Source organism: Dreissena polymorpha, chromosome 1, assembly GCF_020536995.1.
Source record: "Dreissena polymorpha isolate Duluth1 chromosome 1, UMN_Dpol_1.0, whole genome shotgun sequence".
In the NCBI taxonomy this organism is placed as follows: domain Eukaryota; kingdom Metazoa; phylum Mollusca; class Bivalvia; order Myida; family Dreissenidae; genus Dreissena; species Dreissena polymorpha.
The window spans coordinates 175819284-175834661 of record NC_068355.1 but is presented as its reverse complement, the minus strand read 5'-3'; the positions used below and the strand labels follow the sequence as shown (position 1 = coordinate 175834661).

The window sequence follows — 15378 nt, the reverse complement described above, 5'->3', positions numbered from 1 at the left end:
AAAAGTGAGATAAAAGTGTGTCCAGTATTATATTTACTACATGTATGGTTGAACTTGGATGGGAGATGGATAAAATATTGAGATCTAAAAAAAATAAAATTAGTTTGCAAACCTTCCATTGGGAATATTTAGCGCCCATTTGGGAAAAATATACACTTTTTTCGATTGGGAATGTATCCGTTTACCGGACCCGATTTTGAATGTAAAAAAACACTGTTACCTTTATATAAAAAATATGTTCAGTGAATCAAATTTTTAAGTTTAGATGACTTAATGCCTATTGCAATAGAGAACTATCCTTTGGTGTAACATAATGATATACTATGTTACCCAAGCAAGTAGTAAATGATATCATATATTTGTGACATAACGATATACTACGTCACCCAAGCAAGTGGAGAATGATTGTGTTTATATTAAGAACGAGAATGCCCTGATTTAAACATCACATCGATTTAATTGGTATATACTGTTTGACTATCAAAAGAGCCATGAAAACACCTCATTAGGTGATACATGCAATATTTATATAGCTCTCGAATAGCCAATGAACACACAAAACACAAGTATTTTGTTTAAGCTTCATTTTTAAAATCATTCTAAAACAAATACAATTGTATATATGTCTTTACTTCTACATTCTTTATCCCTGATTTGTCTTGTAAAGCAGACATAGCAACATACATGTATATGAGCGAGATAAATGTTATATGATTTCAGTTTTAAAATAAGATATAATTAACTTGTAATAAACATTGAAATATGTTGGGGGTTATGATGAAAATATTAGTAAGTTGATTTCAATTAGATGTTTTTCACACATCATTTGAACATTTGTAGGGTGTGTGATTGCTGAACTAATAATATATGTACATGTATTCACATAGTTTTCTTTACCTTTTTGGGAAATAATTCATCTGCTAATTAGTTTTCTGTTTTGAATACACAGTTGATGTACAGAGGGCACTTTGGCAAGCAAGGTAGTTAAGCATAGTAAGCAAGAGAGATAGAACTTCCGCCAGACGCTGTACATTCACGGAACTCCATCCTGTCTTTGACGAGACTGTTGTTGGAACAGTTATATATTGATCAGAAGAAACTGTTACTCGAGCAAAACACTTGACACTATACTGGTTCCCTCCTGTTTAGGTGGAAGTGATAGTGGTTGGGATAGTTATTTAGTGAGCAACAGAAAACTCGAGTCAGACACTGGACATGTACATGTACTGACATCCAAACTGTGTAGGTGGAAGTGACAGTGGTTGGAATAAGTGTCTAGTAAGCTACAGAATATTTCAAATATTATTCTAGCTAGACACTGGACATGTCCTAACCTCCCTCCTGTTGTGGTGAAAGTGATTGTAGATGAAACAGTTGTAAAGTGAGCAGAGGGACTGTAACTCATGCCAAACATTTGACCCTATACTGACCAACCTCATGTTTAGGTGGAAATGACAGTGCAGGGGATAGTTGTCAAGTCAAGAATCACAAGCCGCCAAGTCAGATCAGGTATAAGATAACATTGATATCAACAAAAGTCACAGCCTCATTGGCATGCAGCACAATTACATATTGCATTCTCAACTGTGGTTCAAGTTCTTAGATATATTATATTGTGATCAGTCACTGTCAGCTGTAAAATGTGTGTTGCCTTTCATTTCAAGTACCATTTTTGGGGTTTTGACATATATCCTTGAAACCAATGGAAAATGTGGGCATGTCTTTGCAGTCCTCATGCAATTGCCAAGAATCCATATATTTGATACTGTGTGTTTTAAATGGTTGTTGAACATTGTAATTTATGATAATTATTAATTGCAGATAATAGCAAGTTGTTCTACGCAGTTATCAAATAATTATCAAGCCTGTTTTTTATCACCTGTATTAACTTGGTCACAATATTTTGAATGAGTAGTTCATAAATTCCATAAATTTACCTCAAACATTTAATCATGTTTATGACTTTAGTTCATGTCTTAAAGTATATGCAGTTATGAATGTTGAAATTTAAAAAAAAATCCTTTTTTTTCGAAACCTCAGAGCTCCACATTAACGGTAGTCCGACTGTCCGGGACAACTAAATTGTTGGTCCAGACAAGTAAATAAAGAATTTGCTAGTCTGACGGGACAAGTGGTCGTTATAATTTAATTACTTACAAAAAAATGCCTTTAAATCCGTTATTTCTGTGGAGTTGCCACACAACTTTTTCAATTATATTTTTTTTACGTTTAAACGACAAAGCGCGAAATATTCCGATAGTTCCATGCAATACTACACCGCACTGTTCACAAGGGAAGCAACCCTTTTTTCTTTGCCAAGATAACAAAAATATTCTCCCTTGTAAAGAATATGCATTTTACGACACCGGTACACACTGATCTTACAGACAATTAACGTAACAACGTCATCTCTATGTATAGAATGATTGTACGACATCATTCCCATTTTTGTTAGTACAATGTTGTCTGCTTAAAAATGTCTAATCTGCTTTCCTTTGGTTTTTCGTCTTCAAAATCACAGGACACTTAAAAAAAAATACCTTAGGTATTGAAATGGCCTACAATTATGTTAACATGTATTTTGAATGATTAAAGTCTTTATGATTTGAGCATTTTGCATTATTTCATTATTTTGCAAAGTACTGAGCAGAATAAGATATAATGATCAGGACAAGATGCTTTTTGGTCAGGACCAAATTTTGGTCTACTTGTCCAATCGGACAAGTTGCTTCAAAAGTTAATGTCGAGCCCTGAACCTTCAATTAGGAACTTTTTTTAGTTCTAAATGGGGCCGAATACCGGACCCGATTTTTAACAAAAAAATCCCAGTGCTTTAGTATTGGATAATTTTTTTAAAAAGTACGTCCTCCTTGCAGCGCTAACCATTTACAAACAAAATCTCATTATCTTTATATTAAAAAAATGCTTTTAATGTTAAAACTGGAGCAGTGATATTTTTGCAACATGATTGTGGACCTCGGCCATGATTGCTGTAATTTGGGCTTTGGGATTGTTAAGTTACAAAGCATATTTAAACAATGGATCATATCTCTTTAAACTGACTGAATGTACAGTACAGCCAAGGCGGAACAAACATTATCCGCGGCTTCGCCACGGCAAGATTTTTAGTACGCGGCGGCCGAATCGTGGGTTCACGCGGCGGATCGCCGCGGCACTCGGCATCGATCCGCGCAACGACGCCGAGTCTGTATTTACCTCGCGAACTTTCGCGGAGTAAATCCGCCGCATACGTACGCGGCGGATCGAGTGAATAGATATACATCTACACGTTCATTTGTGTAGCATAGAAACCTAGATTTACGCCACTTTCATAGTTATTAGTTTCATGTTATAAAGTGATATCATAGGCATCGTACAGTTCATTATGCCTAATCGCAACCGTTGTTTATTGTTTGTGTTTTCACTTATATATACTTATATTTGTTAATGCAGCATCAACATACTAAAACAATATCCCGGAAAGAGGAAAATAATGCATTTGAATATCAACCGTACTTTGACAACTGACGACATAAATTATTCGATTTACGATGTAAATCTAGGTTTACTGCATATTCGTTCATACGACACAAAGACACTATTTTGTTTTACGGATCCTTTTTTCTTAAGAGTCATGTAAAATATCGACTATAATATTTTTTTTTATAAACAACTGGTAGCAAGATGTGTTGCAGATAATTGGTCAGTAACCACATTTCAACAAACTATTTTGACCTGTTAATTCTTTCCAGCTCAATTCAACAGTTAAATGTGCCCATAACATTACTTAAATAGGCGGATATGATTTTATATGATGCTTTACAGAATATTTATATAATATCACGTCTTTAAATATATCGATATTTATTCTTAATGAAGCCTTTAATTAGATATTTGCAAAATATAATGGTTACCGCTTCTATATACACACGATGTAGCGTTTATGTGTTTGAATGTACATGTATTAACATATCTTTATTTCCGTTTCAATGTAAGGCTGTTTTATTCAAGCAGTGTTACCAAGGACAGCGTGAGTCGGAAGTAAATTATAACGTGTGTGGTAACCGCTTTTAAACACGATGTAGCGTTACCGGTAATTTGTTATTAACATATATGTACATGTACATATGTATTTCATTTTCAGTGTTTGGCTGTTTTATTCAAGCAGTAACGTAACGGACAACGTAAGTCGGAAGTAAATGGCAAAAATCTTTATTACAAATAACTATTGTTATTTGATTGCATAAATCATACATTATCAACATATTTTATTTTATATTAAAGCGTTTTTTATGTTTGTCTTTCAGGAGCTTTATCAATTATTTTATATAATCTGAAGTCTGAATAATGTCAAAGTACTGGCTATTGTCACCACGTAATACCATTAACTGCATAAAAGGCATTAAAACTTAATGTTTGATTATATAATATGTACAGTTTCTACAATTTGATCAACACATTTAAATATTATCTAAATTGTGCATAGTTTCCTAAGGCCCCAACAATGTATGATGATGATAAAATATCTGATATCACAAAACATGTTACAACCAAATAATATTCATAATCAATAGTGTTGATTATGATTTGTTTTAAGTATGTTTGTCTCATAAAATGAGAAAGAGATATGCTGTGAGTACAGAGTTTTACAAATTAAAAAATGACAGCTCGCCCAGTCCTTCCTCAAGCAAACGTTCCGTTTCTTGCTGATCTTTCTTTTTCTTTTCCTTTCTCCTCAGGCGCTCATTGATGCGCAGGACTACGGCCGTCCAACCCGACGTGGATCTTGCGTCCGGGTAGAAAAACTTCGTTGTATGTTCAACGAAAGCCTTCCTGGAGGCATCCAGCGCCTGTTTCCCGGCCGCCCCATTCCAGTTGAACAGCAGCCGAAGCTTGTCAACCCCAAACAACTCTGGGAAAACGTGCGGCAGCAGTAGACAGGCAAAATGGGCCTCATTGTTTGCCTCCCTATTTATGGCGTCCAATATCGCCTTGTCAACAAGGCTTGTTTCAGGCATCTGGTTTTCTTGGTCTGGGTCGGGCAGTATAGGCTGCAGAGGCTGCATAGGCTGCATAGGCTGTATAGGCTGCATAGGCTGTATAGGCTGCATAGGCTGTCGACTGGCCAACGACACCTCCAACCGCTCCACTGCCGCTTCCAGTTTGGTTAACCTCTTTCCCATGCTGATCATGGCTCTCGTCTGATCCGCCATGTACGCCTCCATGCGGTTCAGCAGCACAAGAATATGTGCCACGCTGCCGGGTTCCATGGTTGAACTTGTTCTTCTGGCAGGCGTGGGTCTAGCGATGATTGACGTGGCGATGGCTGGTGTTGCTGGTCTCGTTTCCGTGGCGATGGCTGGTGTTGCTGGTATCGTGTCCGTGGCGATGGCTGGTGTTGCTGGTCTCGTGTCCGTGGCGATGGCTGGTGTCGTGTCCGTAGCGTTGGTTGGCGTTGCTGGTCTCGTCGTGTCCGTGGCGTTGGTTGGCGTTGTTTGTCCTGAAGTTCTTGGCGTGGCGTTGGTTGGCGTCGCTTGTCTTGAAGTTGTTGTGGCGCTGGTTGGCGTTGCGGCTATACAGGTGTTAGCCGGGACGACGGGTGATGTCGTTTGTTCAGATGTTGTTGGTTGTGCGTCGTCCCTTGGCGAGCCAACAGACACCACTACGGCTCTTTTCTTGGTGACCTTGGTGACCTTGGCGACGGTTTGGTCCACGGCCTTCCGTTTTCTCGTCGGGGCAGACAAAGCGGTGATCCGTGTGGCCATTTCTTTTTCCATTGTACCCTTCTTTCCCTGCGCTAGCGCAGATGCAAGCCCAACCTGCTTCCCGCTTCCCCACTGCACATTGTACACTCCGTTGAGCTCAATCTGTTAATAATAAAAGTAATACATATAAGAACTGGCACAAGTGACTGAATGCACGTTCAATATCAAAAGCAGTTTTTAGGGCCTAAATCCTGAATTCAGGAATAATCCTGAACTTTGACTCCTCTGTTTATTTACTCACATGGTTGAGTGTTTACGCAACATAATTTATAATTGAAAGTCTTCTTACAATACATGTGGTAACTTAGAAAACAGTTATTAAAATGATAATAAAGATGGTGTAAGATGCAACAATGGAGTTCTGACACATCGTTGTTAAAAGAATAGATAAAGGTTGCGATTATTAATAATTATTGTATCAATTACAACAGCGACGGAAATGACGGATTTTGCCAAGTCAGGTACGTTAAGCATTACATTTTACAATCTGATGCCACACAGAACTCCCAAGCTTCAATAAATATTTTCTTCTTTTCTACAGTTTAATAATGCATGCGCATAGCGGGATACTTTTATACAATGTATTCATATTGTTCTACTTCTACTATTTTCCCGCGTGCGCGGTTTATGTTGCAGTGAAACACGTTATTATTTAACATGTTTTGAAGAAATCAGTATAGCTAACATTAAACATTTTGCACATTGAAATCGCATGCATAATATGGATTTAAGGTAATTGGAAATAAACAAATCAAAACTCGCTAACTATTACCCTCAAGTTTATGATTAAATAATCATGTGATAGTTCATGACGATGTCATAATATATAAACTATTCTTTATATTTATATTTCTAAATATGATTTTTACAAAATTAATACTTATCAATCCCTAATTGAAAAAAACCTAATCTAGTATGGAGAAATTCACTTTAGATGAATTCATTGCAAAATCGCTCTAAACAAGCCTTGCTGCACTGTCATGATTTTGACAACTTGTTATTTCATGTCAAATTCCATGTTCGCTTGTATTATACGGGCAAATTAATACTGGGTACAGCTGTCATAACTTGGCATTATACTAGTCATGTAATAAAAAGTCTTCTAATCGTATTTTCCTTCATAATATTTTAAGCATTCGCGTATCTTCAACAATGGGGAAACTTGATGTTAAATCAAAACTTGAGCTTATTTCGTTGTACAAAAGTGGAAACTCAACTAAGCGAATTATTTCAATTATGGGTTGTAAAGGCATAGTTATTTCCCGAAACCAGGTGAATTACTGGATTAATTCATACGAGCGTGGACGTTTTACATTTGATGAAATTAATGAACGCGGACATACGTGGGCACCTAGGAAGTTATTACAGTGGGACATTGATTTCATTAGAGAAGCATTTCGTAAAGATCCAAACGTAAGCAGTACGGATATTCATAAACAATTGACCGAACAAGGTGCGACCTTTAGTTTGTCAACTACAAAACGTGCAATTCAGCTAGCCGGATATACAAGCGCAACTCCTAGGTATGCGCAGCTAGTTAGCGTTGCAAATAAGATCGTCAGAAAAGATTTCTGTCAGAGCCTGCTTGAGCGAAACGACACATTTGACGATGTTATTTTTACAGATGAATCTTCCATACAATTACATTCAAACAAACGGACATCTTATAGACCTAAACATTCAGTGAACACGTGCATGCCCAAACCTAAACACCCACTAAAACTTCATGTTTGGGCTGGGATAAGTCGACGTGGTCCGACTAAAATTACTATTTTTGAAGGAATTATGGACTCGGAATTTTATACGAATTCTATTTTACGAGACAACTTGGTGCCTTTTATCCACTCGCGTTTCCCGAATACACACAGATTTCAACAGGACAATGACCCTAAACACCGTTCTCGAATGGCCATGGCTTTTATGGAGAGCAACGGAATCAACAATCAAAAATGGCCAGCTCAGAGTCCAGACCTAAACCCCATAGAAATGGTATGGAACCAACTTAAAGGATATGTTTCAAAATGTGAACCCAAAACTAAAGATGATCTTATAAGTGCAATAGAATCATTTTGGATTACCCACATGACTGCTGACCAGTGCAACAAATATATTGATCATTTATTCAAGGTGGTGCCTATTTGCATCAAAATGAACGGTTGTGCTACTGGCGATACGCCCAACAGAATATTCAGGCAGGAGTCAAGAGGAAAATCAATTATGTATTTTAACAACCTATTAGACACGGACGAACGTACCCGTGAAACAGCCTCACTGCTTTTACCTGGTTAGGCGCATTGTAAATTTTGAACAGCTTAATGGACCGATGAAACACTTCGAAATGTGTCTCTATGGTGAAAAGGCTTAACGCTGTTATGGATTATATCATTTTAATTTTCGAAGCAAAGGGATTGTTAACATGTATGTGATAAATTTCAACTGTTCTTAACATTATGCTGTGTTTTTTTAATAAACCTGTACATGCAGTATGATGTTGACATGAATTAAATTATCGTAACTTTTCTGTTGTGTTGTTCGCACAAAAGGGCATAAAGAAACATTAGTTACGATCTGAATAAATTTGATTAGTTTATACTAAATTGCAAATAATAAAAACGTTGTTTTCTACTATCAAATATACATGTAGCCTAACTAGACATTGGCAATGGCAAATACATAATCAAACAAATTATAATGTTCTCTGTGACTAGTATTTTTTTAGATACCCTTGTTGCGTATTATTGGAATTTTAATTTAGCGTGAATAAAAAGCAGTTTCAACTAACCGAACCTATCTTGTTTATTCATTTACCCTTTTTTCAAAATAACCAGGTTAATAACTAAAAAGATTCCATTTTAAGTAAATGTACCCCTGAAGATGTTTCAGAAGAGATAGCAGTTTCATATTTAGACTCCTCAATTACCAATTAAATAACATACTCAATACTATCGATTGAAATTCGTTATACTAATAAATGCACAGTCGTATCGTTTTCGTTAAAGTGTATTACGATGTCCTCACGTGCAATATATAACATGTAACATACAACATGGATAGGCTTATTTAAGCAAAACACTTTTTCTCAGTATGTAAGCTATTACAAATTACTAATACCGGTCATATATATACGTTCAAATATACGTGTAAAAATGGTATTTATGATTCCATTATATAATTAAGGCCATAAGTGTATAATCGTCATCATCATCATCATCATCATCATCATCACGAATACCATCACAAACATCATAATCATAATCAACATTTGGGCATTTAAAAAAAATGATATGATGAATAATGTAAAAAGAGTACGGACAAGTTATATTTTACCCTATTTTTACTTATTTATATCTTTTTAACCTTGACTTTTAATCTAATGGCATAGTTGCACTAAAGGGTCATGACTACAATGGCAACCTAGATGATTGTCTTATATTATACACACAAACATTTTCTTGAAGTGAAAATATATATATATATATATATATATATATATATATATATATATATATATATACGTTCAAATCTACGTGTAAAAATGGTATTTATGATTCCATTATATAATTAAGGCCATAAGTGTATTATCATCATCATCATCATCATTAGTATAATGAACATTCTTAACGGCACGTGCCAAATAAAGGCCGTGGGTTATTCGACATCAAACTGAGCGTATTTATGAGAACTTTACATGAAATAGTGAACAAGAAAAAATATGATACATTGTATAAATCATTACCGTGTTAAAAGCGAAATAATTCGTATTCGTTATAGTTCGCATTTGTGATTTAACCCATAAGCTTTCCGACCGTGGGTTATTCGACAACAAACTATAACGTACACGAATTATTTCGTAAATAATTCACGGTTACATACATGTATGAATGGGTCAAATTAAAAAAAGGTAATGAAATGCGTAAAAACTAAGATGTATATATTTATTGCCCATTAAAATTTACTAATTAATATATTTGGTTCTAAATGTGTTCCGTTTGATATTTAGACAATGAACGTTCAAAGCAATGTTTATTACATAAATCAGTGGTAAAAAATAGCAGACCCCTTGATTTCCACATAATTGGCAATTCGCAAACCTCGATCATTTAAAAAGTAATTCACGATTAACACACAGGTGCTATATGGTACCTCTGTAAAATTCAACATACCAGACATTATACCGCTTTAAAAATGTCCACTAAACGAGCATACACACTTAAGTATGCACAGGAATGTTCTACAAATATTTATTTAAAAGATCAAATATAAACTTCACCGACTTATATGTATTTTATGTAGGTCGGATTAGGTTTGGTAAGCTTTTTTAACACTACGCCATATCAATGATGCGATTAAAGACCTTAACCATAATTATAACTAATTGTGTTTTCATAATTAACGTATTTGTTTCTTACTTCGTCGGCATCCTTGAAATGTTTCCTGGTTCGAACCTGGAACTTCTTGTCTTCAAGAAACTGTACCAGGAAGAACAAGGTTTCCGTCGCCAGAAGGTGTCGCAGAGTCATTGTGCACAATGTATATATAATCCTAAACGCACAAACAATATCACAACAAACACTGTAGAAAATATACCAAGTATATAATTCGCAGTAAATCCAAAATAGCAGTAGTAAACAAAATCAACTGTATAAAATGAACTGAATGAAACGAGCTTATATACGCATATTCAAACAATAGTGATAATGAGCTGATAATTGACACAATAACAATTAAGTCTTTATAATTGATGTGGCTTCAAACTGCTAATTGACTCTGCTAAAATATAATAGCAAAAACAACATGCAATTATAAATCCACCCATCTTCTGGAGCCTTGACCACTCGTAGGTGCGAAAACAGCTGCCTGGTCGCCTTGATGTCTCGATATGAAAGGGAAAACAATTGTACATAATTACGTGACCTTGTTAATGTGTGAAATACATTCTTTACGGGCAGGAAACATACTTACTTGCCAGGAACACTAAATATGCTTATATGATAATACCTGTTGTCGTAAAAATAAAACCAAAAACAAATATGTTTGTTAATCATTTAAAGTTTTCTAATGGTCATCTAACAGTTAATAGGTGTCTATCGCAACCGTTATTTATTGTTTTTGTTTTCACTTAAGATACACTTATATTTGTGAATGCAGCATCAACATAATAAAACAATATCCAGGAAAGAGAAAGTAATGCATTTGTATATCAACCGTACTTTCGTTTTTCCCAACTTACGACAGAAAGTATTCGATTTACGATGGGAATTTAGTTTTAGTGCAGATTCGTTCAAACGACACAAAGACACTATTTTGTTTTACGGATCATTTCGGCTTAGAAGAATGTTTAGGCATAAAAAGTATCTAATTTTATAAACAGCCGGTAGCAAGATGAGTTGCAGCTTATTGTCAGTAACCAAATTTTCACTAACACTTTTGACCTTTTTATTCTTTTCAGTTCAATTCAACAGTGAAAAATGCCCATAATATCACTTCAATATAAAATAATAATGAAACGGTGCAGTTAATAGACGCACACAAAGTAACTTAAACTACATAAGCCGATTCTAAAAATGACAAAGATAAATTATTATTGAAATTGAATTTATACATGCCCTTAATTATCGTGTTTTGTTTTGATGACTTCGATTTTTGTTAATTTTTCAGGATTACAACAATTTGTTTATAAACGGGAATGCACTCACTAAAACACAACAGCACGCTTTTTTATTAACTATGTTATATATTTTATTTTGAATCCGCGCTCATTAAATATTATGATTTGACATATTATTATAAGTGTTCTTTTAATTTTTTTTAACAACTAATCATTTAAAAAAGATTGTTTATTTTAGGATACATGTACGCATCGACTCGGCGTCATGCCGCGGATCGAGGCTTGCCTCGGCATGCCGCGGCGGACAGATGCGAAGCTTCGCGGCGAAATTCGACTTGCCGCCGCATCCTTACGCGGCTTCAACAGCTGACGCGGCATCGACTCGTTAAGCCTTGCCGCCGCGGATCGCGAAATATGTTTGTTCCGCCTTGGCTGTACTGTAATAGCCATAATTAAATAACAAAAGCACTACCAACACTGGTCTATTATCATACTGGTCTTAGATTTATCTTTAGCATCTTTGACCCTAACTGTTGAAAACAATTTAAACAGTGACAAGTACGACTTTATAAATGTTCTATTGTTCTATGATAATAATTTATACAGATTCAAAGGGTTTGAACAGAATCAGTAGACATCAGTGGGAACAAGAAGATTTAAGGCTCCACAAAACCTCTCCTCTTTCAATCAATGTTTGTGAATTGAGTGAATGATTGTATCAGGAAATCAAAAATATTTAAATGGGTATATGAATAGTATTTTCCCATGACAATGCATATTCTTTGTTTTCAAAAAGGTATTTATCTAAAAAAGATGTTTTATTTCTTGTTTTACATACATGCCTTTAGTGGAATTCGAACTTATGCCTACAAAAAACCTAATTTCATGAAATTTTAACTTTACTAAAGTCCTCTTATTAATAGTGTGCATGTGCATGTGTATAGTGGAACTTAATGTGCATTTCATTATATATTATTACTAGTGCTGCAACAATATACCGGTATCTCGGTATATATCGCAATCCGCATATTGTATGCAATACGATTTTCATCATACCGGTACAAAATTCTACAAAAATTCATCCACATTTCGTCCAGAAAAGCCATCCAAAATAATTATATCAAGGTTACAAAAAACAAAACAAATCGGTGTTTAGTAAAAATAAATTGTTACATAAAAATAGCATTCTAAAAAGTCTATTATACGGAGTAGCGTTGTTACATGGAAGTCCGCAAGATCTGGTTTTGCTTGTCATACTGTTACATTTAAGATAAACCTTGTGGTAATATGAAAAAAACACACAATTAATTACATAATAAAACTGTCAATTGATGTCATACTGTAAAATTTAAGATGAAGCTTATGGAAATTGGAAAATAAAACACAATTAATTACATAATAAAAAATGTAAATTGATGTATTATAAACAGAAGTAATAATGAACAAACCATTTTTACGTAACAGCATTCTGATAAGTCACAGGACCAGCTTTTAAACATCCACAATTCTCTTTTAGGTTATTACATTTAATGTTTAATGGGAATATCCAATGGACAAAATGACAATACTAATCTTTCATAACAAAATGCTTTGTAAAGCCAAAACAAGAGTTAATTGTGTTTATAAAACATTTTGTAAAAAAGGCTAAAATTGCCAATAGGATATAACTAGAACCTACACATACAAAACAAAGGTTATGTTCATGTAATTAAGTTGGTTTTGGTGATTAGCTGGTACGTTATAATTCTGGCACAAGTTAGCAATATATTGCAATATGTTGCCATACAGGTTTTTGAACTGACAATAATATTGCAGTACATTTCTTGGCGTATTGTTGCAGCACTAATTATTACTACTACCAATTGTCCAATGCATGCTAAAATTCCCGTGGGAACAATTTTGCGCTCGACTATTATATATGAAATATATTATTGGAGCTATCCTACTCACCCCTGCGTCAGCGTTAGCATGAGCGTCAGCGTTGAATTGTTAAAGTTTGCGTACCATTTCAAATATTTTCTATGTCCCTTGACATATTGCTTTCATATTTTGCATACATTTTTACCAACATGACCCCAATCTATAAACAAGAGCAGACAACTGTATCAAGCATTTTGTAAGAATAAAGGCTCTTTTTCCACTTAGAATATGCATATTATTGATAAATGTATGTTAAAGTTTGCGTACCACCTCAAATATTTTCTTTGTCCCTTGACATATTGCTTTCATATTTTGCATACTTCTTTTCCAACATGACCCCAATCTACATGTAGAATATGCATATTATTGATAAATCTATGTAAAAGTTTGCGTACCAGCTCAAATATTTTCTATGTCCCTTGACATATTGCTTTCATATTTTGGAAACTTCTTTATCAAGATGACCCCAATATATAAACAAGATCAGACAACTATAACAAGCATTCTGTAAGAAAAATGTCACTTTTTCTACTTATAATATGCATATTATTGATAAATCTATGTTAAAGTTTGCGTACCACCTCAAATATTTTCTATGTCCCTTGACATATTGCTTTCATATTTTGCATACTTCTAAACCAACATAACCCTTTTTATAAAAATTAGATGACAACTGTATCAAGCATTTTGTAAGAATTATGGCCCTTTTTTCCACTTAGAATATGCATATTATTGATAAAACTATGTTAAAATTTGCGTACCACCTCAACTATTTTTTATTTCCCTTGACAAAGCTTTCATATTTTGCATTCTTCTTTACCAACATGTCCCCAATCTATAAACAAGAAAAGACAACTGTATCAAGCATTTTGTAAGATCGAATTAACACCCTTTTTAATGTTAGAATATGCATATTATTGATAAATCTATGTTAAAGTTTGCGTACCATCTCAATTATTTTCAATGTCCCTTGACATAAATTGCTTTCATATTTTGCATACTTCTTTACCAACATGTCCCCAATCTATAAACAAGAGCAGACAACTGTATCATGCATTTTGTAAGAATTATGTCCTATTTATGCCTCCCTTCGAAGAAGAGGGGGTATATTGCTTTGCACATGTCGGTCTGTCGGTCGGTCTGTCGGTCGGTCCGTTCACCAGGTGGTTTCCGGATGATAACTCAAGAGCGCTTGGGCCTAGGATCATGAAACTTCATAGGTACATTGATCATGACTCCCAGATGACCCCTATTGATTATGCGGTAACTAAGTCAAAGGTCAAGGTCACAGTGACCCGAAATAGTAAAATGGTTTCCGGATGATAACTCAAGAATGCTTATGCCTAGGATCATGAAACTTGATAGGTTGATTGATCAGGACTCACAGATGACCCCTATTGATTTTCAGGTCACTAGGTCAAAGGTCAAGGTCACGGTGACCCGAAATAGTAAAATGGTTTCCGGATGATAACTCAAGAACGCTTATTTATTTATGCACAGAATCATGAAACTTCATAGGTAGATTGATAATGACTGGCAGATGACCCCTATTGATTTTTAGGTCACTAGGTCAAAGGTCAAGGTCACGGTGACCGGAAATAGTAAAATGGTTTCCAGATTATAACTCAAGAACGCTTATGCCTAGGATCATGAAACTTGATAGGTAGATTGATGATGACTGGCAGATGACACCTATTGATTTTCAGGTCACTAGGTCAAAGGTCAAGGTCATGGTGACCCAAAATAGTTAAATGGTTTCCGGATGATAACTCAAGAACGCTTATGGCTACGATCATGAAACTTCATAGGTACATTGATCACGACTCGCAGATGACCCCTATTGATTTTGAGGTCACTTGGTCAAAGGGCAAGGTCATGATGACCCGATATAGTAAAATGGTTTTCGGATGATAACTAAAGAACGTTATGCCTATTTTTTACTTAGATTTATCAATAATATTTGCATACCACCTCAAATATTTTCTATGTCCCTTGATATATTGCTTTCATATTTTGCATACTTCTTGACCAACATGTCCCCACTCTATAAGCAAGAGCAGACAACTGTATCAAGCATTTTGTAAG

The 15378-nt window shown here is 35.0% G+C and overlaps 1 protein-coding gene across 1 annotated transcript; it reads right to left on the bottom strand.

Moving 5' to 3' along the window:
- Positions 1-4646: 4646 nt before the first annotated feature.
- LOC127864590 (uncharacterized) lies at positions 4647-11809 on the bottom strand. The gene is made up of 2 exons (XM_052404345.1): positions 10175-11809; positions 4647-5867 (listed from the first exon to the last, which is right to left on the bottom strand). The coding sequence occupies exons 1-2, from the start codon at positions 10283-10285 to the stop codon at positions 4647-4649; spliced, it is 1332 nt and encodes a 443-aa protein (XP_052260305.1). The 5' UTR covers positions 10286-11809.
- Between the last annotated feature and the right edge of the window lie 3569 nt (positions 11810-15378).